The following is a 25,984-nucleotide window of genomic DNA, read 5'->3' as shown; positions in this document are numbered from 1 at the left end:
TCATCTTCTCTAAATGTCACACAGAAGTACCATGGTACAGTGATGTACAGTACATGATGATTATACTGTGGTGTTTTACATGTATTTACAGCTGATGTCATGTGTGTGTGCGGGTGGTGTGGAGCAGCAGCAAGTGTTGTCAGATGTGTTACTGCAGGTGCGTTCGGAGCTGGATTCAGTCACACATGCACCTGTAATGATGGGAGATGAGAAGAACACGCTCGCATTACTGGAGCAATATTCGCAACTCCTGCTGCAGTCTGTGGAGAAGAGACTCGAAGACAATCTCAATTGGATATTTTGAATTGAGTTTTAAGTGTCTTGTTGCACATTTTATGCAGTTTTAAATGCGTGCATGTGATTTGTGTAATTAGTGTTTTAATTTTTTTTTTAATCAATATCAGTTGTGACAAATGAGTGTGTGAATTTTGAATGTCTTTCAATTTGAATTTTCTATTTATTATTTATTGCAGAAATGTTTGTCTCTGATTTGCATGTCGTCATTCCACTGTTTTAAAGACTGAATGTGGACACATTTATCACCTATAAAGTGTCCATTTATGTCCATCATCTGTGGACATTTTATCCATTTGTTTTTATTTGTTTGTAATAATTTCAGATTGTATCTGTCCTGTTGTGTATCAGGAGTTGGACGGATTTATCACACTGAAATAAACTGAAATATGACTAGAATATAAAGATTCAGTCAATCAATTTATTGATTTAATTTATTGCCATGACAATACAGTTGTAATTTGTCTTAGTGTGCTCATAAAAATGACATTAGCAACAAGAACGTGAGTACAATGAACATACTAACTGTAGACTTCATTAATGGTTCATCTACTTTGGTTTTAAATGTTTTTTTACTTAAAGCACAATGCAATAATTCACACACAACTTTAGTACTGCCTTGCATGTATGTTAGTCATCACATATTTATTTAAATATATCAGAAGACATATGACTGTAATTATAAGTGTGTAAGTGTAAACCCTAAATATAAAAGTAACGTGTGTTCTTTTCTAGTTTAAATGCTTAGCTGTTTAATAGTCCATTATAAAGAAAACATTTAACATCTCTTACGTCTTTTGACATTGTGAGAGGTTTCCATATTACAATCATGATATTTATTGTATATTACACTCAAAAAAAATATATATGCCTATTTTCAATTTCATAAAAAAATTGAAATGTGTAATCTTTAACAAACTTAACAAAGCTTGAAATATGTAAGGATGTTTAACTTCATTTTGTTAAAGATTACTCCATTTGATGGAAACTTGTTGTGAAATTGAAATGCGCAAATCTTAAAAATCTGAAAAAGAGTGGACAGTGGAGAACGGAGGGTGTTGAATGTCAACGAGGAATGTTTAATTTGACAGCAGCACATACGCCAGTGGATGGAGAGTTCTAGAGTTCCAATGATCCTTCAATGCGTTCCGACAGAATTCCAGCAGTTTAAATATCAACATCACGTGAATGAAGATACTGAAGCCACTGTTGAGTTCTGTGGAGTCCTATCGTGTGATTGGTTGATTGTGTTGGTCTGGTTGTGATTGGTTCAGGGCAGAGTGTCCACAGTGACAGATGTGAGTGTGACATCGTGCAGAATGTTGATGCGGTTGATCTGGTTGACTTCTTTGATTCGGTGCTGAAAGTCAAAGATGGGCGTGTTGTTGACGGCCACCTTGAACTCGGTGAAGGTGCACAAGATCTTCATCTAAAGAGGAACCACATTACATGGAGATTAATTCCACACTGAAGAGCTTTCATAGTTAGCAACATCTTTGACTACACTGGTACAGTACCACACTAGCGGATGTTTGAATGATGACATCACTTTTTGGGCGGTCCTACTTCTATTATTCCACAAATGAATGGCAAACATTTGAAAACATTCTTTTTAGGAAGAGGATTTTGGAGTAAGAACTCCAGCATATCGTTTACCTCAAAGTGATGTCCGGGCATGAATGGAAACGGCACCAGAATGTCACGCTCCTCTTTTCCCCAACGCTCCCCCAGTTTATGATTGCGCACCAGAACTGCTTTCCCTGCTTCGTTGAATCGTGGGTTGATGTGAAGGGCGATGTCGTTACCACGCATGAAATTGATTGTGAACCTTGAGAAAGAAGAAACATCAGCGACACACAAACCAACAGTCCTCTACAAAACCATTTGACCAAGGCAACTGTGATCAAGTTATTCATTGGGAAATCAGCCTGAAGCTGGTTTGCTGGTCTTTAAAATGGTTTAAGATGAGGTTTATGATGGTCTCCTAGCCTGACAATCTGAAAGTGCTCCAAACCCCTCTAAAACCAGCCAACAGACCAGTCTGACTATGCAAAGAGACCAGCTAAGTCCAGCAAACCAGACATTCAGTAGTCTCAAAATCTTGTTGTACAATGTAGAACTTACAATTTAGCATCAGGTTTGACCTGCCCTTTGATAGTTAGCATTAGCTTGTCGTAGATGCCACGGGGGAAATTCATGTTGAATGGGACAGTCTGAAAGCAGAGAAAACATTAATCATTTAGGAGCATCATAAAACAATTTTTTTTTAGTACAGCCAAATAACTGGACATACTTGACAAAATATTGTCAAATATAAAGCTAAAGAATAAACAATGCTTGCCAGTCCTTTACAAAAATTGAGAGTTCTGGCAAACTTGCCACAAATTTGCTACTCATTATTTAAACATGCAAATGAGCTTTGCTGCAAGCTCTTGTCAAAGGTTTGCCGGAGGTTCACCACTACCGGTGAAGAACTGCAAACTTCTGGCAGATATTTGCAGCAAATGTTAATTTACATGTGAGAATAACAAGTGGTAAATATGCAGCAAGTTTGCCAGAACTCCTGATTTTTCGTATTCGAGTGCAGCGGATCTCAGATGATTTTGCTGCAGGACACAGACTTTATATTGAACATCAATTGGTGACTAACACAGTACCAAAACTGCTGATAGTACAAAACTGAATTTTGAAGGAAGCCAATAATTCCCACACAAAACACAATGTGTTCAACACAGACCATGTTTCTCTTCACTGCAAGTCAATCTGTATTTAATGTAGTTTTTGTGGTATTTTCTTTTCGCTTGTGTAGTTTTGTTGATGTTTTGTGTCACACAACCTGTTGACATCTGTCTAATTTTACCAGCTTCTACCAGATGAATTTGTGCCAAAATTCTGTAGAATTTGATTGACATGCGACCTTTGACGTTAACAACAAAAGAAATGGGAAGCATTTACTCCTCCCATTTAAAAGTCGATAAAGTCTATATATTTTGCTATCAGAACTATACATGATTCACTGGCGTATGGGACGCCTCTGCAATTTACATAGTTAATTTGCTCACTTAGAGGGATTATACTCTCATATAAGCTGCATTAAAGAGGCAAATTCGTCCTGTTTACACAGATTTTTTAAAAATTGCACAGAGGCGGCCTAAATTTACACAGGAGTCATAATCGCAGGGTTTGAGCAAATCACGGAGAAGGATATAGCTGCAGGCCGAGCTCCAAAAAGAGGTGGGAGCTTCAAACCGCCAAGAAAGATATACAGAGCCCCTAATCTCAAATGGGTATAGCTGCAGGCCAGAGATCTCCAAATGTGGGCGGAATCTACAAAATAGGGCGTGGTTTCTCCAGAAGGGGGTGGGGTTACTCCAAAAGGGGGCGACACCTCCGCAGACAGTTAGGGCTTGGGAACGGGTTAGGGGCTCTCTAAATCTTTGCTGGTGGTTTGGAGCTCCCGCCCCTTTTTGGAGCTCTGCCTGCAGCTATACGCTAACTGTGTGTGGAAGTGTCACCCCTTTTGGAGCTTGCTTAACCCTCTTCTAGAGTAACCCTGCCCCCTTCTGGAACAACACCACCTTTTTTTGGAGTTGCCTCCCCTGTTTAGAGATCTCCGGGCTGGAATCACGCCCTCAAATCATGATTTATTCACGAGCGCTGATTGACAAGACAGTGCTGCAGGAGTCTTTGCCAGTCCGACTGTTGATCTGTGATGATGTGAAGGATGGAGGACAGAGCTCAATACTAGAAATTGCTTCCCTCAGTTATGTCATCGTCAAATATTTAATGAGTTGTTTAAAATGTAAGTGTGTAGTGCTGTAGACTTGCTGTTGCGCACCGAAACGGCATTTTCTAAATGATAGCAATCTTTAAAAATATTTCAGCCAGAATAGGCAAAACAGAGAGAAAAGTATTGAAAGGAGGGCAAAATGGCCCTAAACAACATCACTGTCAGTCTCCTTTAGCGATTCTACCATCCTTATCCCTACAGACACACAAACACTCATAAGTGATATCACCGCTTGTGGGCGGAGCCCTGTCTCATGTCTCACAGTTAGTTGCATTTTATTATTTGCAATTCGCATTGTTTTTCCCTGCTGTCTGTGGGTCTATATCAGAACCGCAGAACACTGGAGCCTTACAACAGGAGCAGTAGGCCATGGCTGCTGGGTTCCTCCCGTCTGGACTTGACCGGGGCAGCCAGGTTGACCAGGATTACCATGCCAGGTCGGGGGTACTGGAGACGGTAGGTATCCGGGCGGGGTGGGTAGCTGAGCAGGCCAGCTTGGTTGTACAGTTGGACTGGGTTGACTTGTTGGAGTGGATGGTGTATTGGGCCATCCAGGTTGGGTGGGCTGGACAGGCCAGGTCGTTGGTACCGCTGTACTGGGTTGGCTCACGGGCCAGGTGGGTTGGTTAGGTTGGCATGGCCAGTACGGTTGGCAGGGTTGAATTGGCCACACAGTACCAGAGGTCTGCTGGGGGGTCTGAGGGTAAAGACCGTTACACTGCTGACCAGATGATGGGCAACTCATGACGCCTATCAACTGTGAACTGAGAGAGAAAACAGCAAAATATCAGAAGTCAAATGAAAAACTGGACATGCCTAACCCAACACAAAAAAAAAAACAAGGCTACCAATAAGAGTGTTGTACCCTCAGGTACATCAAAATTGATTTTTATTTAAATCCCTTCTGCAGAATGCCGCAGATTTTCCATAAACGTCAGCGTAGAAAATGCAAACAAAAGTCAGCAGATTCCGTCTGGCCCTGCAAAACTTATAGCTGATTCACGTACACAGGAATACATGAACACATTTAAATTGATTAGTTTGACATGTATACTGAAGTATCACTTACTACAAGAAAATATATTTCAAAACGACTCAAAAATGACAGTGACAGAAATATATTATACTCTTGTATCAAGTGACTGGACTGCAGAAAGTATAATCGTACAAAACTAATTGAGCCATAAAGATGCTTTAGTTGTATTTAAAAACATATCATTTCAAAACTTTATTTCTAAATACAGTGATCTAGTCATAAAGCTACTGAAAGCAAGAGGTAAAACTTTACAATAACATGAACTAACAATGAAAAAAACTTTTAGCACTTATTTATCCTGGTTAATGTTAATTTCAGCATATACTGATACATTTTTTTAATTTAAAAGTTGTATATCATTAGTTCATGCATTATTAGCTAACATGAACTAATAATGAACAATTGTATTTTTATAAATCATCATTGGCCAAGATCAATCAATGATGTAAAAAATATATATTGTTCATTGTTTGTTCATGATACCTCATGCACTTACTAATATAAACAAATAGAAACTTATTGTAAAGTGTTACCAAGCAAGATTTAAGACATCAGCATCAAACATCAGTATTATAATATATATAGTCTGAAACACTAGCAGCAAATGAGAACGTACAAATCTGATGTTATTATCCTGTGATATCAGATCTTTACTAAATATCTGCTATAAATCCAACTTTCAGTGAAAGCAAAATCTAATGATTCCTATTACGGAATAACTCTCCCCTGAATCTACCATCAAAGCATGAACCATTTAATCAAATAAAGATGTACTGGTGATTACAACAATAAATGCAGAAGTTCAATGTCACTGCCAAACCATCAGAAAAAAACAGAGTTTCAGATCACTGTACCTGTTGAGAGCGTGGAGTGGATGGAGACACAAAAGACTGAAAGATGTCTCATTTATATCATCTCCTCCTCTTGAGAAACTCACTCACTCACTCACTCACTCATCCACCCAATGAACAAACAACACATTCATCCACAGCACTATTACGACGATCTGCATTAAACACAAGTGTTAAAAAAAGAAAACATAAGATAATGAGACCTTAAACTTCTATTAGTCCAATGCCCTTCTGAATAGAAATATATATTTACATTATATACTGTATATAAGAAAAAACATCTTGGACACAATAGTGCTTATGTTTGTAAAAATATTTGCAAATAAACAAGATAAGTGTAGATTAATTTAACAATCCGCCAACCACACAAATGTGCAAGATGACACATCAACATGTGATTGAACAATTCTTGTGTCACAGTTATGAGGACATCAGCTGAGATTTCACAAACTATTTAATAACACTTGATTACACATCCAATCATACAGATGTACATATACAAGTAGAATGAAAACACCAGACAGATTTCTTTCAAATATCTAATATCAAATATCTGACATGTGAATGAAAAGTAATTTGACTGTTTTTTATGGTAAAACAGTATATCTGCTATAGCCCGAGCTGAGTGAACGGCTCATAGAACAGCAGTGTGGATTATTAGATTAATTTTTACATGAAACAGCATTCACAAACACAGTCATCAATATTACACGGTTGCCACAGTAACCAGCAATTTTGTAAATTATACCATCACACACACACACACACACACACTCACACACATACAAGTACACAAACACACACACACACACACACACACACACACACTCACACACACACACACACACACACACACACACTCATGTTGGTGCAGCTATCATTATGAGGTCTCTCCATAAACATAATGATTTTTATACTGTACAAACTATAGATTCTATCCCCTAACCCTAACACTACCCCTAAACCTAACCCTCACAAAAAACTTTCTGCATTTTTACATTTTCAATAAAACATCATTTAGTATGTTTTTTAAGTGATTTAAATTATGGGGACACTAGAAATGTCCTCAAAAGCCACATTTATAGCATAATACCCTTGTAATTACCAGTTTATAACCTAAAAAAAGTAAACAAATTAAACCTGCCCACACACACACTCACACACACACACACACACACAAGCACACACACAGACACACATACACATAAACACACACACACAAGCACACATACTGACACACACACACCACAAACACACACACACAAACTCACACACACATAAACACACACACACATATTCAACACAGAATGAAGTTCACTCTCTAGTAAGCAGTGGCGTATCCAGGACATTTTTACTGGGGTGGCCAAGATGGGGCACAGACCTAGTGTGGGGTGGCGATACCGGGAGAACCTTTATGAATGGCACATGATCAAAATGTGTAAATATCGCATTGCTTTGCTTCAACATCTACACATGTAGAATAAATGAATTCTTAAACTCATGTTAGCATTCACTGAATTGTTTGTATTCAATATCAGACTGTTGTTTTGACATTTGACAGTTTTACAGTTTCTGGGAATCTCTGGTTATTTTAACATAACATCCGTTTTTAAATCAGTAATTGTTTAGGAAAAGTCAGTTCCACATTTTTAAGAGCTATTCTCATTGTAGAGAATTAATCTGTGTATAACATCAGGTATAGTGTATAATCATAAAAAGATACAAGCACAGGTGATAACTGATTGAGGTGCAATTCAGTCAATCATTCAATCAATTATTCATTCATTTATTAGCTATAACTGCACTGTCCAGGAGAAATATTGTTAAATTGGGTACAAATCAGTGTGTGAAATTGGCTATGAGGGCTTATAGGTGTCTGTCTGGAAACCCCAAAATTGCAGATTGAGCTCTGAATACAGTAAAAAACAAAACTCTATTTACAGTGTCTACTCAGGTTTATTTTCCACATGTTCTGATAGCTTCAATTACTTTGAATATTACCAAATAAAATAGTTAGTCAAATCATTTGCGGCGTTTAAGTGCAATTTGCCCTGCCTCTGCATATTTAAAATGTCAAATAATGTTTAAAAACTTTGAAGATTTTATTGGTCTGACTGACCAATGATACACATAAAGAGCTCATAAATAACTCATGTAAAGATTTAAAGTACAGTCACAGCACAAACCCTTCCATTTCACACTCAGGTTAGCCATATATATATAACTTAAGCTATTGAACATATACATCTGTAAAACGCTTTACACACCTCCGTCATTAAATCAGAAAACATGGCATTTCATATTTCATGTCAATATAAAGATAACATGCTGAATGTGGTGTAGGGTCTTTACTCTTTAACCTAGCTACTGTAACAATGAAAAAAAATTCACATTCACATGGAAATTCGGGATAAATTAAACGTTAAATTAAATGAACATACCTCTCAAATAACAGCTTTCTTTTTGACCACAAATCGACGTCATCAACTCATTGGAAGTTGGAGGTAGACGCTAGCTCGTGTCAGCTTCGTGCTTCTGACCGACCATTATACTCCAGACCTGGCGCCCGCTGCGCCCACGACCTGCGGCACCTGCCTGGCCACCCGCGGCCTGCCCCTCCCCCCACTGATCAAAGATCAGCTCACACAGCTTCAGTCCCACCACTACTATAATGGTCAGAAATATAAAACTGACCCTGGGTCAGTGTGGTTCTAAATCAACAAATGACCTGAGATGTCATCTTTGATTGACAGGCGTTTCTATTGGTTCTTCGTTCTTGTGTTGATGAACATGATGAACTACCAATCAGTTCTGGGGTGGCCACAGGGTGGCCAATGAGATTTCAGGGGTGGCCCAGGCCACCACATACCACCCCCTAAAATCGCCACTGCTAGTAAGCTGACAACTATGTTTACAATGAGGGTTTATTGGTGACTATAAGGTTTTGTGTTATTTGTGATGGGGGTCAGAAGCCATATGCATCTCTTTATATTAATCTATATACTGTATGTGTATGTATTTCCTCATGAGTACAAACATTGTATGGATTCTACAGGCTTCTCTGGTAGAGAGAAGGGAAAGGGTTAATTTAGGGTTAATGTAAATTGATGAGCGTATTAAACAGATCTGTGTTTGTATTATTCAACAGAATGTTCAACTACTCCTATATAAGTTCATGTGATCATATAGTTGATGGTCTGTGTTGTAATGAAGCTCTTGTGAGTGTGTGCTGATGTCAGTCATGCGACTGCGACTCACTGCACTAAAACATGCGCTGACTGCTCAAGAAACATAATGCGATTACTGCTGTTGTGTGTGTGTGTGTGTGTGTGTGTTTCCTCACAGCTATAAACACATATTGTGTGAACATTGTGTTTATAATAAGGGATGTATGGAAACTAACACACAGTAAACATGAATTTGAAATATCACTAATACACATGTCACACTGACACTTTGCAGTTAAAATCTGTTTCTCCAGACAGAATTTTAATGTTGTAATGTTCATCACATGATGTTGAAGGACTCATTCTTGAACTCGATTCTCAGTGTCCATGGTTACTGAACACACAAACAGTGCACAAATAAAACATGTACCACTAAAATCAACTTCCTCTAATTTTAACTGAGAGGACACAGCTGAACATTTAGAATGTTAGGGAAGTAATAATCCGTGATTTTACATTATTTCTTTGCAAATGTTTTGCAGTAGACCAGTACTGAACATAAATTGTGATACAGGTCCAGATTTCTTGGTTATGTTGTGTTTTGGATGCTGGGTTCCCCATGACGCCATCAGACGTTTAACCAGCGAGGTGTTGATAGAATTATACATCAGACACAGAGACAGATGGAGTTTTCTATACAAGCATGTGTTCAAAACACACAGCAGCTGTTTGTTTGAGATTGAGTTTGTGTGTCAGTCAGTTTATGACATTATGACAATGACATTAAGCTGTAAAAACCCTTTTGGACTTTTGGAACTGGATTCTTTAGTGTCGGTTTTGGCAAACATGTTCCTCAGGGATCACATTACCAAATCTGTACAGGAATCAAACTTCTAGAAAAGACACAATCTGAAATGATGTTCTGCATTTTCCATCTTCTGTACATAGACAGGTGGCAAAAATGGCCAAAGTTTAATTAAAGTATTACTGCTAAATAAGAAGAGTTTTTGATACTCCTTTTTAGCAATAAATTGGCTTCTATACTGTGGATGTTTTAGTCTGAAAACAATGAACTTAACTATACATGTGTGGAATTAATTATTCATAAAAACAAGCTCACTGACAGGTAATACAATAAAACATTGGCACTGGCACCAGCAGCACAGAATACAGAAATGTGCCAGTTACAGAGTTTGATTTGATGCTATAAGGCCGTCGCTGTGTGTTTTCAGCCAATCGGCTCTCAGGATGGAGGATGGTGAGGTAATGCTGTCAGGATACTGTGAAGGAGGAGGTTTTGTGTTAGTCCAGTGCTGTCCCATGTAAATGTTAAAAATGTTTTGGTGCTGGAAGCATTTCTCAGACTTCACATTGCTTTTACATGTGTAAGAGGGAATAAAAACAAGAAGAGTGACTAAATGATACTCGTCGCTTTCATGACGTCCAATTGATCTGCAACTGAGGATTAAAGTAATTCTAAAAACACCAAAGATGCCATGGAAATATGAAATAATGTATTTTTCTACCTCACTGTAACATTTTCTCAGAAATATCAGTTATTAGAACAACGTGTTTATTTCACACTTGTTATGTTCAGTTAAAAACATGATACTGATAAAAAGTCATGTACCAAAACTCACTTAAAATTCTGCAGTTCAGCATTTATATGAATAAGATGATAATAATAATAATGCTCTCATTACTTTGAAATAATTCATGAATGCCATTCAAGAATTGATTGGTCTGTATCTCCTTTTTAAATACTTTTCACTTAATTCAGAAATTGTTTAAATTAAGAATTAAATATTTAGTTATTCTTTTGTCTTGTGGTTTGTTCCATGGCCTCTCTCTCTCTCTCTCTCTCTCTCTCTCACACACACACACACACACACACACACACACACACACACTCAGTCATATAATCATAATCAGTAAGTGAAAGGATAGTATTTGGGGTAAAAATCCCCTCTGTTGCAGGTGCTAAATGCCCCTATAAAACGCATTGTTTTTCATAAGTAGGCGAATAGATTTGTTATGAAAATGTTCAGATTAGGCTCACATTGACTCATCCAATCAGAATAGAGATTAGTTTGTTTATAGAATGCTTGAGATGTAATAAAACATCAAATGTGTTTGAAATGAACAGGAAATGGTTGACTTTTTCTAAAGTAGTTATTTTGAGTAAGCGTCATTTTTTTTTCAATTAACATTTTTATTGATTCATAAACATATAACAAAATAAAAAAAACACAACATATATACACTGAATCAACATTTAACATTTAACCCCCCATTACCCCTCCCCAATCACCAAACCCACCCTGACCCCCAACGAAAAACACACACAAAACAAACATAATAATCATATATAATTAAAACTATACATCTCTCTCCCCAGCCCCTCCCCGAGAGTCCCCCAGAAACACAAAGTAATTGCCCCACTTCCTGTCGAACAAATTCCGAACCCCCAGCCTTCTGCTTGAAATCTCCTCGAAAGCAGCCACCTTCCCCATCTCTGCACACCACTCCGGAAATTAGGGCGCTCCATCCGACTTCCATCCCCATAAAATAATTTTCCTGCCAAACATAATACTGGTCAGAACCCAATTTTTTTATGTGTTTATCCACAAAATTTGTGACCACCCCATCGCCCAAAAAAGTCTAGGGCAGAGTGAAATTTTAGTGCCTAAAATATCACACATAAAACTCTGAAACTTCAACCAAAACTCCTGGATCTTAACACACCCCCAAAAAAACATGAGTTGTGTCTCCATCTTCTGATTGGCATCACCAGCAGGTGGGTGTGTCTTTAAGATCAAGCCTATACAATTTAGAGGGGGTCCAATAGATTCTGTGTAAAATCTTGAATTGCATCAGGCACACCCTTGCATCTCTAGATACAGACTTGACATTTTTTAGAATCCTAGCCCACACTCCCTCCTCCAATACCAAGTTTAAATCTTTCTCCCCTAAACTCTTGATAGAAGTTAAAGCTCTGTCCCCCAGACTCTGAATTAAAAGGGAGTAATACTCGTGCTACTCCCAGAAACAATACAGAGCATAAATACCTACAGAACTGAGATCTGGGAATCCTAAAATGTTGAACCAAATATTCAAAGGATCTCAACACTCCACTCTCTTATAGGTCACTGAGTGTATTAACCCCCCTCACAATCCAGTCTGACCAGCAGAAAGGGGACTTATTAACACATAATTTTGAGTTCCGCCATGTGTTTGAGGCAACATTTAAATAAATGTCCGAATTAAACACTCTGGACACTTTTGTCCATACCGAGTGTAAATGCGAGATAACGGGGTGTGGCTTAACTTCTCCGATTAGTTTGACAGAAAGGCTTTGCAATGGCAAAATAGGGGCAAGAACTTCCTGTTCAATACAAAACCAGGGAGAGGCTCTCTCAGGTGGAAGAGACCAATGAGCCAAATGTCTGAGACCGAATGCATAATAATAAAACAAAGTCTTGGGTAGGCCTAGCCCACCTTTGTCAATCGGCCTATGCAGCTTACTGAAATGTAATCTGGGACGTTTACCATTCCAAATGAAGGACTTCGCTATGCTACAAAATTGTTTGAAATAAGAGAGAGGGACATCTACAGAGAGAGACTGTAGCAGGTAGTTCAATTTTGGAATAACATTAACCTTCCCAATCATAGATAAATTTAATGAAGCCCACCTGTCCACATCACTCGAAAACGACCAGAATCTGATCATTCGCCACTGACCACATGATACTGATGAAACGCCTAATGTTATCAGAAGAGCTACGGCCCCGAATAAACCCCACCTGATCTATATGTATAAGAGATGTCATAACTTTACTTCATTGGTTAGCCAGAATTTTTGACAATATTTTTACATCCAGCTGGATCAGGGAAATTGGACTGTAACTCTTAAACTCACTTGGATCTTTATCCTTTTTAAGAATCAGATTGATCCGGGCTTATGTCATGGTTGGCGGAAGCTTTCCATTCTTTAATGATTCCATATAAACTTCTAACAAAAGTGGAGCCAGTTCTGTAGCATAAGATCTAAAAAATTCAGCGGCAAAGCCGTCTGGCCCCGGAGACTTGCCTGTAGGCAAGGCCTTAATTACCTTGCCAAGCTCCTCCAAGGTTATCTCAGAATCAAAATAATGTTTTTGCTCAGTCGTCAGTTTAGGGAGTTTTAATGGTTCCACAAAATGTATAATATCTTCTTCAGTAGACGAAAACCTGGAACTTTAGAGATCAAGATGGAATTCTTTAAAAGCTTTATTAATATCAATGGCCCAGGTACATTTTTCACCACCAGCAGATTTCACTGAGGGAATGGTAGAAAGAGACTCTCTCTGCTTTATATATCTAGCCAGAAGTTTTCCTGCTTTGTCCCCCGACTCAAAGTATGATTGTCTTGCTCTGAATAGCGTAAACTCCACCTTCTGCAACAAAATAGTATTATATCTGTATTTCAATCGGGTCAATTCTCTGAGGCCATCAGATGACATTCAGCGCTTCATCTCTGCCTCTGCACTTTTAATATTCCCTTCCAACTCCACGAGTTCTCGTGCTTTGGATTTTTTGATGAATGAGGCATACTGAAGTGCCTCCCAAGCCACGCCCACAGAGGATACTGAGGACCAGTTTATCTCCATATAAATATTGATTTCAGCCTTTAATTTAAACAGATTTGTTGGAAATCAGGATTTTGCAAAAGGGATACATTAAGCCAACTATATGATTTCTTTTTTTCTGTATGTCGCACCTCTAAACTCACCAGGGCATGATCTGAGACTAAGATGTTTCCAATTCAGCAATCCACAACAGATGAAATGAGGGACTTAGATATAAAAATAAAAAATATATATATTCTAGAATAAATCTTATGGACTGATGAAAAAAATGTATAGTTCCTACCAGATGGGTTCAAAAGTCTCCAAATATCTGTATGACCAAGATTTTTACACATCCTGTGAAACGTCACTGTTGCTTTAGGGGGCTTACACACTTTTGCTTCACTATGATCAAGGACTGAGTCCATCAAAAGATTAAAGACTCCTCCCAATATTATATCATGAAGGGTGCCAGCAGCTTGCAACATCTCTTCAAGATCTATAAAAAAGCCCTGATCATCAGCGTTAGGTGCGTAAATATTAGCCAAAATCAATTGATCGGGCCTGTCTCCCTCAGCAGATCTCCTAGCCAGAACTCTGTGAGCTCGCTCGATTTCCAGCTTATGGCCTGTTATGTCTAGCAGGACTCGAGAATAGCTAGTCTAGGAATTTCACCATATCTCGGCCTTCTTCAACCTCAGGAATTCCAAAAATGCAGACATTGTTTTGCTGGTTACGATTCTCAAGGTCTTCCAACTTTTCCCAGATGCGCTCCAAGTCTGTCTTGGTCGCTAGCGGGTTAGCAGCTAATTCCCTCTCCGATGACTCCAGATAATTGATCCGTTTCTCAACGTCCCCCACTCTTGTAACCAACACCGTGAATTTCGTCTCCATGGCAGTGATCGATCCACATATTACAGCAAGATCCTCCAAGTCAGCAACAACCTTCGTCAGCATTGCCGTTATGTTCAACAGTTGACGCTGAATCTCTTTCACCTCAATGGCCAAATTGAGTCCCTGGTCTGTGGCCTTGTCAGGGGTATCAGCTTGAGCACGTAAGTGTCTTTTAATGTCTCCAGAGCCTGAGGATTTTGAATTCTTTGACATATTGTCTTCATAAAACAGTTATGAAACAGGGTGTATCGAATCTCACCGGTTTATGACACAAAAAGTATTAAAACTAGCAAAGTGCACAGAGCTCGCCGTTAATGCATCTGAACCTCACATGGCACCAAACGACTCCCAATGGGGCAGTTTTAACTGATCGTGAGATGGATAGCCTGAGGGAAAAAACAGCTCCTGTGCCTGATGTTTCTGATGCTCAGTGCTCTGTAGTGCCTGCCAGAAGGCAAAAGTTCAAAAAGGTACTGGGCTGGGTGAGTGGGGACAAAGAGATAATGCAACAAATCTACAACATGATTCATTACTTTCACACAGAAATTTCATTTCAGTTTCACACAACTGACTGTCAAAAACATATTGAGCTACGCATAACACAAGATACACATGATCTAGACATAATTACACATAGATTACACATACTGTATATATTTTCTCAGCCACTTATTGAGTCTAAATAGATGCACAACATAATTTCACTAGTACACTCAAATGACAATAGTCATATCATACTGTTCATGTTTTAAACTTGCTATAGTTTTGTAGCAGAAATTCGTATTTGGGTCAAAAGGAGGAAGCGGGACACGGTGATTCCAACTCAGGAATGTCACTTTTTATTAACAGAAAATAAAGACGTTCACTTTAAGCGCACCGGTGAAGCTTCAATTCAACCACACAAACAGCTTCTCAGCCGTGCTGTCTCTGCCTTTCGGTGGACTGGGCCGTCTTTTATCTCCCCCAACTCTCACTATGAACATGAAAATGGTAATTAGTCACAATTCAGCTCCCCAGATGGGCGCTTGACCACGGCCTCACATCCACAAGTTTAATTTAATGTTGTTACATAAAATAGCAATGTCAATCACTGAAACATCAGCGCCACCCTAAGAAAAAGCATGTATAATATGTATTTGTATATGACCGGAAGTAAACAATTATTGTGAAAAGGACTGAAATACAAGTGCGTAGCCAGGAAATTACTTTTGGGTGGGCCCCAATAAAAATGGATGGGCCAAGTTTTCGCCCAATTTTTTTTTACAAATTTTCCTTAACAACAGAGAAGCGGCACATTCACACAGTTCTTTCACACTTTCAGAAATCAGATTTCATGCTTTTAAACTATTTTCTAAATATATATTTGAAGTCAAAGAATAATCTGTAATACTGCTTAAATATTGATCTGTTTCTCACCCAAAGCAATTGTATCACTTTAGAAGACATTCATTTAACCACTGGAGTCGAATGGATTACTTTTACTATGATCGTATGTGCTTTTTGACTTTCTGAGTTCTGATCACCATTCACTTGCATTGTATGGACCTACAGAGCTGAGATATTCCTCTAAAAACTTTCATTTGTGTTCTGCAGAAGAAAGAAAGTTATACACATTCAGGATGGCATGAGGGTGAGTAAATGATGTGAGAATTTTCGATTTTTGGGTGAACTATCCCGTTAAACTCAGGGGCTGAGTTCGGAATTGTAGAAAAGTAGAAATTAAAACTTAGAACTTTAAAAAATTTGTAGGGATGTTGTTAGTTTGTAAAGATTTAAAATGTTTTATTTCTGTTTTTAACAGTAGCGGTTCTAGCTTGAATGGCACCCTGGGCGGAGCCCGCTTACATTTTGACATCAAAAGCAGAAAATAATCCGATGATTTTGATTATGATAATTTGGATTATTGCCTAGATACAGTCTAACTACTTGATGGAAATGAACCACCTTCTGGTCCTGTTGGTTCCACGCCTTCCTTTGCCATCATTGTGAAAAAATACTGCAGGGGACATTCTTACTACTAAAAGTACTTTAAGTGGGTAAATATGTCTGCCAAATTATACTAAATATAATGTTTAATAAGAGGTGACATGTAAACTAAATAAAAGTACTTTAGTAAATCTTTTACTGATATACATATGCTTTGATGTACATATTGGCTTCTGTGCGTTTCATCATTTATTGTGAATTGTTTTAATTAAGTTGTGTGAAGATTAGCATGTTATTTAGACTAAATGTGACCACACAAAACCTTCAGGTTAACTTTTTAGAATCAATTAGTATCACCTTATTTGTAAACGCCCAGTCTGATGAACGAAGACTGTTAATTGAACAGGGAGTGACATCGTTAATGAGCTGCACTCTGCAGGATTCAAAAAGGGATCCACTTGAATGATGAGCTCAGTTGTGGAGTAATGGCAGAAAGTATGGGTACATTTCATCTTTTGGCACTTTGTGTGTGGGTTTGTGCTTTTTGTCATGCTGTTCCACAGTGGAGTAATCTGCCCCAGGTTCCTCAAGCTTCAGTCTTCCAGCAAAGTGAACAACGAGGGATTCCAGACCGGAGTCGTCAAGCTCTTGCGTTTCAGCCAAGTGATCAGCAGTTTTTGATTCAACAGGCTCTGCAACAGCAGACTCGACGACAAGGGGGAAATCCAGTCCAGAATCCTCAGGCTTCAGTCCGCCGAACCCCACAACATGGGGGAATTCCAGCTCTGAATCCTCAAGCCCTAGTATTCCAATCAAGTGATCGGCAGTCTTTGGCTCAACAGGGTCTGCAACCACAAACTCAAGGGTGGGGTCCAGCCCAGAATCCTCAGGCTTCAGTCCTTCAGCAAACTCGAGGGATTTTAGCCCAGAATCCTCAAGCTGTTGTGTACCAGCCGAGCGATCCGCGTTTTTTGGCTCAACCAGCCCCGCAACGGCAAACGGCATTTCCACCCAAGCAGCCAGTGGCACAGGCGGAGCCTCTTGACAAGTGTGCCGTTGCTGATTATGAGCAGATCCAATGTGGACAACCTGGTATCAGTGCTGCTGAGTGTGACGCTATAAACTGCTGCTTCAACGGACAGCAGTGTTACTATGGGAAAGCCGGTAAGTGTTGAGCCAATGTAAAGCTGTTCATATTAAACGGTTGCCTCAGAATCATGCTCTCTACCTTGAAACGGTGACCGTCCAGTGTATTCGAGATGGCCAGTTTGTGGTTGTGGTGGCTAGAGATGTTACGCTGCCTTCACTTAGTCTGGATACAGTCCGTCTGTTGGGTGGAAGTGACCCACCTTGTGCTCCAGTTGGGTCCACCCCTTCATTTGCCATTTACCAGTTCCCTGTCACTGCTTGTGGCACAAGCATGATGGTGGGTACTGGTGCTTTTTAGACTTCCTTTGCTTGGCAAGGAGTGGATTCTAACCATGTTGCTGTTTGCAGGAGGACAATGGATATGTGGTGTATGAGAACAGAATGACTTCATCCTATGAAGTGGGGATTGGACCACTTGGTTCCATCACAAGGGACAGTCACTTTGAGTAGGTGATCTATGCTTTAGCTTAAATGCTAATCTTTGACTTGGGCTTACAAGCTCACTGTTTGTCCAGGCTTCTCTTCCAGTGTAGGTATTCTGGCACTGCTGTTCAAGCTCTGGTTGTGGAGGTCAACACTGTTCCTCCACCTCCACCTGTAGCTGCTCCTGGACCCCTCCGAGTGGAGCTTCGCCTGGCAAATGGACAATGTGTCACCAAAGGATGTGCAGAAGGTAATGTACTGCTTCTCTAGATGGCTGTCTTGAAAGAGTAACTAGGGTTTATAAAATTGTCGTCCTCCTGCAGAGGATGCTGCGTACACATCCTACTACAGTGATGCTGATTACCCTGTCACAAAAGTTCTACGACAACCTGTGTATGTTGAGGTACACCTTTTGGAGAGGACTGACCCCAATATTGTCCTGATGCTGGGACATTGCTGGGCAACATCAACCCCTGATCCCCTCAGCCTACCTCAGTGGGACCTTCTAGTTAATGGGTGAGTATAACCCCAGCATTTGTATCATTTGGTCTGTTTTGAGCTATCCCTGACTGTGCCTTCCAGATGCCCTTACCAGGATGATCGTTACCTCACCACACTGGTTCCTGTGGATGGCTCCTCTGGTCTTCAGTTCCCAACCCACTACAAGCGCTTCATTGTGAAGATGTTCACGTTTGTGGATCCAGCATCACTAGCTCCTCTGCAGGGAATGGTATGATTACCATCCAACCTTCAACACCTCTAAACCCTTAATGGTTCTTCTGAATGCTATGGTTAATCCCCCTTCTTGCTCAGGTCTTCATCCACTGTAGTACATCAGTGTGCCATCCCTCTTCCTCTGGCTTCTGTGAGCAGAGCTGCTTCAGGCAAAGTAGGTGTATTACTTTACGGTGGGGTGGGTTTTTTTGTACACTGCTTTAACCTCTGCCTCCTCTTGTATTCCAGAAAGGGATGTTGGTGAGAACGTTGAGAAGGCTGTGGTTTCCAGTGGAGGCATTTTCTTTGTGAATTAATAAAGTTACCAGACAAGAACAACTGTCTAGGCTGTTTTAATGGGGGGGTGTAACCGCAAAAGTCACTGGCTGCAAACAATACCATGGCACATTATAAATGTGCCAATTAGTTCAGAAGGATATGCAATTAACCTAAATGCCTATTGTCTTGAATTCTCCAAGTGCAGCTGACAGTACAGAAGGGACTTGCTCAACCTAAGGAGTTCCTGTAAACCGTTCAAGATTCTCTGGATCAAGTATACATTGGGGGGGATGTTCTCTCCACTGACGTCCTCAACCTCACTACCATGAAAAGCTGAGGGGCAAAGTTACACCACAATTTAAACTGGTGCAAAATGCGCAATTTTGCTTTCAACAGTGGTACCTTTTCAAGTGTTTGGTTAAAGCTTTGACCGCTTGGTGTACACCCATGTTTTAAAGTGGATCATCTTGCAGTGTTGGTCTACCTCAAACTCTGGACTTCCACTGATACCAGAACCACCCTTATGCACCAATAAATTAAATGATGGGCTATTAAACTGAAAAGCGACTAGTTGCTCACTAGTTTTTCAACATGGGAGAAACATGATCTAACAGCTCCAAGTACCTGAACCTTTTACTTGGAAAGACTCTGTGAGTTCAAGGGTGCTCTGCAGGGGCTGAAGAACTGAATCTGTGCATCATCTACTCAACTGGTTAATCTTCCATGGAAACAAACCAATTCACTCAACTGATTTGGACATACCATGAGAGAGGGGAACGATGGTCTAACCAAGTTTGTATACACTCTTGGTTCAGTTCCTGTTAGTCAACGCTTTCCATTGTGTGTACGTGCTCTGAACCTGTTGCCACCATAACTGATTGACATTTGTTTTGTGCCAGAAGTTTGAATTTACGGTACATTTCTAGTAGACTCGTGTTTATATTATGAACATCAGGTCTGCTAAAAGCCAGTACAGTTAGGCAAATCACAATGTGACTAGTGTTAAAATATTTTTAACCCTTAAATGCCTGGGATTTTTCCCAAACGCTCGTACATATCTGGGTCTTTAGAGACCCAGCACTTACTGTGTGTATATATATCCCAAATGCCCAGAGTGTACAAAAGAGAACAAAATATATTGCTTTTGATGTTTTTTCATAAACCAGAATGAGCTTTATTGCCAAGTATGCTTGCACATACAAGGAATTTGTCTTTGTGACAGAAGCTTCCAGTGCACAAACAATACAGCAACAAGACCGAGATAAAAAAGGAATAAAAATAAAGTGAATAGAAAGTGTGTGTGTGTATAGACATACACAATAGGACAATATATGTATGTACAATATACAAATCTGTTATATACAGAAGGGAATGTAGTGGCAGAAGAGGTGTGGGTATGTTTGATAAATATAGACTAAGCTGTGTATTGCACATAATTATTGCTCAATGAGGCAGTTTTTTTTTTCCAATTAACATTTTTGATTCATAGACATATAACAAAAAGCAGAACATATATACATTGAATTAACATTTAACCCCTCCCCAATCACCAACCCCATCCTGACCCCCAATGAACACCCCTGTGGTCACAAATAGAATACACAAAAAGAAAATATAATAATCATATATAATTCAAACTAAACATCGCTCTACACAGCCCCTCCCCAAGAGTCCCCCAAAAACAAGAAGTAATTGCTCCACTTCCTATCAAAGAAATTCCGAACCCCCAGCTTTCTGTTTGAAATCTCCTCGAAAGCAGCCAACCTCCCCATCTCCGCACACCACTCCGGAAATTATGGCGCTCCATCCGACTTCCATCTCCTTAAAATAATTTGACTTCCAATCATAATACTTGTCAGAACCCAATTGTTTGTTTATCCCCCAAATTTATGACCGGCCCTTTGCCCAAAATATAGAGTCTGGGGCAGAATGAAATTTGAGTGCCTAAAACGTCACATGTAAACCTTCAACCACAATTCTAGGATCTTAACACACCCCCAAGAAACATGGGTTGTGTCTCCATCTTCTGACTGGCATTGCAAGCAGATGGGTGTGTCTTTAAGACCAAGCCTATACAATCTAGAGGGGGTCCAATAGAATCTGTGTAAAATCTTAAATTGCATAAGGTGCACCCTTGCATCTCTATATACTGACTTGTCATTTTTTAGAATCCTAGCCCACACTCCTTCCTCCAATACCAAGTTTAAATCTTTCTCCAATAATCTCTTGATAGAAGTTAAAGCTCCATCCCCCGGACTCTGAATTAGCAGGGAGTAATACACTGATGCCTCATGACCTTTTCCAAAAGCAGTAATCACCTCTCCCAGAGTATCTGCCACTTTAGGGGTGTGTGTGCTACTCCCAAAAACAACACAGAGCAGGTGGCGCAGCTGTAAATACCTACAGAACTGAGATCTGGGAATCCCAAAATGTTGAACCAAATTTTCAAAAGATCTCAACACTCCACTCTCATATATAGGTCACAGAGTGTAGTAACCCCCTCACAATCCACTCTGACCAGAAGAAAGGGTGCTTATTAATACATCATTTAGGGTTCTGCCATATGGCAACATTTTAATAAATGTCTGATTTAAACACTCTGGACACTTTTGTCTATACCGAGTGAAAATGCGAGATAATGGGGTGTAACTTAACTTCTCTGGTTAGTTTGATAGAAAGGCTTTGCAATGGCGAAATAGGGGCAAGAACTTCCTGTTCAATACAAAACCAGGGAGAGGCTCTCTCAGGTGGAAGAGACCAATGAGCCAAATGTCTGAGACCGAATGCATAATAATAAAACAAAATCTTGGGTAGGCCTAGCCCACCTTTGTCAATCGGCCTATGCAGCTTAATGAAATGTAATCTGGGACGTTTACCATTCCAAATGAAGGACTTCGCTATGCTATCAAATTGCTTGAAATAAGAGAGAGGGACATCTACAGGGAGAGATTGTAGCAGGTAGTTCAATTTTGGAATACAATTCATTTTAATAACATTAACCTTCCCAAACATAGATAAATGTAATGAAGCCCTGTCCACATCACTCGAAAACCTTTTTATTAAGGGGTCAAAATTAACTCAACACACAAATTTGCAGGGAATAAAATGCCCAAATACTTAATGCCCTGTTTGGGCCACTGGAAGGCGCCCGGCTGGAAAGCCGTTACTGGGCAGTACGCTGTCAGAGCCAAAGCTTCGGATTTAGACCAGTTGACTCTGTATCCTGAGAACTTAGAAAAGGATTTAATAATTCTGTGGAGGCAAGGCATAGATCTAATGGGGTCGGAGATGAATAATAAAATATCATCTGCGTAAAGCAAGAGCTTATGTGCCACACCTCCCGCCATCACCTCTGGAAAATCATCCTCCTTTCTTATCGCGACTGCTAATGGTTCCAGAGCAAGACAGAATAATATTGGGGAAAGAGGGTAACCCTGCCGAGTGCCCCTATGCAGAGTAAAATAATCTGAAATTAATCCATTTGTTTCTAGCGCCTTTACCGGATGTCTATAAAGTAACTTAATCCATCTAATAAAAGTATTCCCGAACCCGTATATTTCCAAAATCTTTAAAAGATAATCCCATTCTACCACATCAAACGCCTTTTCGGCATCAAGTGAGATGGCAGCGACCGGAGTCTGATCATTCGCCACTGACCACATGATATTGATGAAACGTCTAATGTTATCAGAAGAGCAGCGGCCCCGAATATACCCCACCTGATCTATATGTATAAGAGATGTCATAACTTTACTTAATCGTTTAGCCAGAATGTTTGACAATATTTTTACATCTAGCTGGATCAGGAAAATTGGACGGTAACTCTTACACTCGCTTGGATCTTTGTCCTTTTTAATAATCAGACTGATCTTAGAATCAAGAGAATTTTTTTGCTCAGTCGTCAGTTTAGGGAGTTCTAATGGTTCCACAAAGTTTCTAATATCTTCATCGGTAGACGAAGATGTGGAACTGTAAAGATCAAGATAGAATTCTTTAAAAGCATTATTAATATCAATGGCCAAGGTGAATATCTCACCACCAGCAGATTTCACTGAGGGAATGGTAGAAAAAGACACTCTCTGCTTTATATATCTAGCCAGAAGTTTTCCTGCTTTGTCCCCCAACTCAAAGTATGACTGTCTTGCCCTAAATAACCAAAACTCCACCTTCTGTGACAAAATAGTATTATATCTGTATTTCAGTCGGGTCAGTTCTCTGAGGCCATCAGACGACATTCGGCGCTTCAGCTCTGCCTCTGTACTTTTAATATTCCCTTCCAATTCCACTAGTTCTTGTGCTTTGGATTTTTTGGTGAATGAGGCATACTGTATTCTATTCTAGAATAAATCTTATGAACTGATGAACTTATGAACTAAATTTATATTCCCTACCAGATGGGTTCAAAAGTCTCCAAATATCTGTAAGACCAAGATTTTTACACATCCTGTGAAGCATCAATGTTGCTCTAGGGGGCTTACACACTTTTGCTTCACTATGATCAAGGACTGAGTCCATCAAAAGATTAAAGTCTCCTCCCAATATTATATCATGAGGGGCGCCAGCGGCTTGCAACTTCCCTTCAAGATCTTTAAAAAAGCCCTGATCATCAGCGTTAGGTGCGTAAATATTAGCCAAAATGAACCTTTGCCCCTGAATTTCTCCTAAAACAATAATGACTCTTCCTATTTGATCTTTAATCTGTTTGAGACATTTGAATTGCAGATGTTTATTTATCAGTATAATGACTCCCCTACTCTTACTTGAGCCAGCACTAAAGAAAACATGTCCACCCCATATCTTCCCAAATCTTTCAGCTTCCTGCGGAGAAAGGTGCATTTCTTGAAGAAACACTATATCATATTTCTTACGTTTAAGAAAAGAAATAACCTTCCTTCTTTTTATGGGGTGCCCCAACCCATTCACATTCCATGTGGAGAGAGATAACCCACTTATGCTAACATTTGACATTTTGATATAATAAAAAAATAAATTGTGTGTCAAAAACAAGATTACATGGACCACATTCCCCAATAGTGCAACAATCAAACCCCGAACTTCCCCCCGAACAAAAAAAAAAAAGAAAAAAGAAAAACGCGATTCATCCACAAACTGTCCCGAAGGAGTGTTATTCCACCAAAAAAACTCCAGCCACTAGGCAGAACCAGCACAAAAAGAAACAAAAAAGGCACTCAGTTTCCTCGGACAGTCAAGAGAATGTTCAGTGAGTCAGGCCCACTCGGCTGCATCGAGAGCATCACACAATGACCCACTCATTCCACTGTCTTTATGAAGCACATCGTTTGCTGTGGGCATGTAAATATTTTATGGTCATCCTTAGCATCTATTCTCAATTTGGCCGGGAACATCAGTGCAAAAGCGACCTTCCGTTGATGTAAGTGTTTCTTGCATTTCTTGAATTGATCACGTTTCTCTCTTGTCGAATTCGCAAAGTCTGGGAACAAGATAATGCTGTGGTTCTTCCAAGAAAGCCTTCCTTTACTCCTCGCCTTGCGTAACACAAGATCTTTATCGGATGATCTCAGAAATTTGGCCAGAATTGATCGGGGCCTGTCTCACTCAGCGGATCTCCGATCCGGAACTCTGCGAGCTCGCTCGATTTCCAGCTTATGGCCTGTTATGTCTAGCAGACTCGACAATAGCTAGTCTAGGAATTTCACCATATCTCGGCCTTCTTTGACCTCAGGAATTCCAACAATTCAGACATTGTTTTGCCGGTTATGATTCTCAAGGTCTTCCAACTTTTCCCAGATGCGCTCCAAGTCTGTCTTGGTCGCTAGCGGGTTAGCAGCTAATTCCCTCTCTGATGACTCCAGATAATTGATCCATTTCTCGACGTCCCCCACTCTTGTAACCAACACCGTGAATTTCGACTCCATGGCAGTGATCGATCCACATATTACAGCAAGATCCGCCAAGTCAGCAGCGACCTTCGTCAGCATTGCCATCATGTTCAACAGTTGAAGCTGAATCTCTTTCACCTCAATGGCCAAATTGAGTCTCTGGTCTGTGGCCTTGTCAGGGGTATCAGCTTGAGCACGTAAGTGTCTTTTAATGTCTCCAGAGCCTGAGGATTTTGAATTCTTTGACATATTGTCTTCATAGAACAGTTATGAAACAGGATGTATTGAATCTCACCGGTTTAAGACACAAAAAGTATTCAAACTAGCAAAGTGCGCAGAGCTCGCCGTTAACGCATCCGAACCTCGCATGGTGCCAAACGACTCCCAATGGGGCAGTTTTAACTGTTCGTGAGATGGATAGCCTGAGGGAAAAAACAGCTCCTGTGCCTGATGTTTCTGGTCTGCCAGAAGGCAACCATTCAAAAAGGTAGTGGGCTGGGTGCATGGGGACAAAGAGATAATGCAACAAATCTACAACATGATTCATTACTTTCACACTGAAATTTCATGAGACATAACTGGCTGTCAAAAACATATTGAGCTATGCATAACACAAGATACACATGATCTACACATAAGTTACACATAGATTACACATACTGTATATATTTTCTCAGCCACTTATTGAGTCTAAATAGATGCACAACATAATTTCACTAGTACACTCAAATGACAATAGTCATATCATACTGTTCATGTTTTAAACTTGCTATAGTTTTGTAGCAGAAATTCGTATTTGGGTCAAAAGGAGGAAGCGGGACACGGTGATTCCAACTCAGGAATGTCACTTTTTATTAACAGAAAATAAAGACGTTCACTTTAAGCGCACCGGTGAAGCTTCAATTCCACCACACAAACAGCTTCTCAGCCGTGCTGTCTCTGCCTTTCGGTGGACTGGGCCATCTTTTAACTCCCCCAACTCTCACTATGAAC

General features: G+C 39.8%; 2 protein-coding genes across 2 annotated transcripts; one reads left to right on the top strand and one right to left on the bottom strand.

Moving 5' to 3' along the window:
* Positions 1-695: 695 nt before the first annotated feature.
* On the bottom strand, positions 696-6,124 carry LOC127415735 (galectin-5). Its single transcript, XM_051654600.1, has 5 exons — positions 5,975-6,124; positions 4,437-4,848; positions 2,419-2,507; positions 1,951-2,122; positions 696-1,723 (listed from the first exon to the last, which is right to left on the bottom strand). Exons 2-5 carry the CDS (start codon positions 4,827-4,829, stop codon positions 1,565-1,567), a joined length of 813 nt encoding a protein of 270 aa, XP_051510560.1. The 5' UTR covers positions 4,830-4,848; positions 5,975-6,124; the 3' UTR covers positions 696-1,564.
* Positions 6,125-10,386: 4,262 nt separating this feature from the next.
* LOC127415564 (zona pellucida sperm-binding protein 4-like) lies at positions 10,387-19,181 on the top strand. Its single transcript, XM_051654343.1, has 9 exons — positions 10,387-10,401; positions 17,129-17,726; positions 17,801-17,991; positions 18,063-18,160; positions 18,230-18,387; positions 18,461-18,653; positions 18,720-18,867; positions 18,951-19,026; positions 19,101-19,181. The coding sequence occupies exons 1-9, from the start codon at positions 10,387-10,389 to the stop codon at positions 19,166-19,168; spliced, it is 1,545 nt and encodes a 514-aa protein (XP_051510303.1). The 3' UTR covers positions 19,169-19,181.
* The last annotated feature ends 6,803 nt before the right edge of the window (positions 19,182-25,984 follow it).

Source organism: Myxocyprinus asiaticus, chromosome 25, assembly GCF_019703515.2.
Source record: "Myxocyprinus asiaticus isolate MX2 ecotype Aquarium Trade chromosome 25, UBuf_Myxa_2, whole genome shotgun sequence".
Classification (NCBI taxonomy): domain Eukaryota; kingdom Metazoa; phylum Chordata; class Actinopteri; order Cypriniformes; family Catostomidae; genus Myxocyprinus; species Myxocyprinus asiaticus.
Note: the sequence above shows the minus strand (reverse complement) of the source record. Positions and strands in the feature narration are given on the sequence as shown.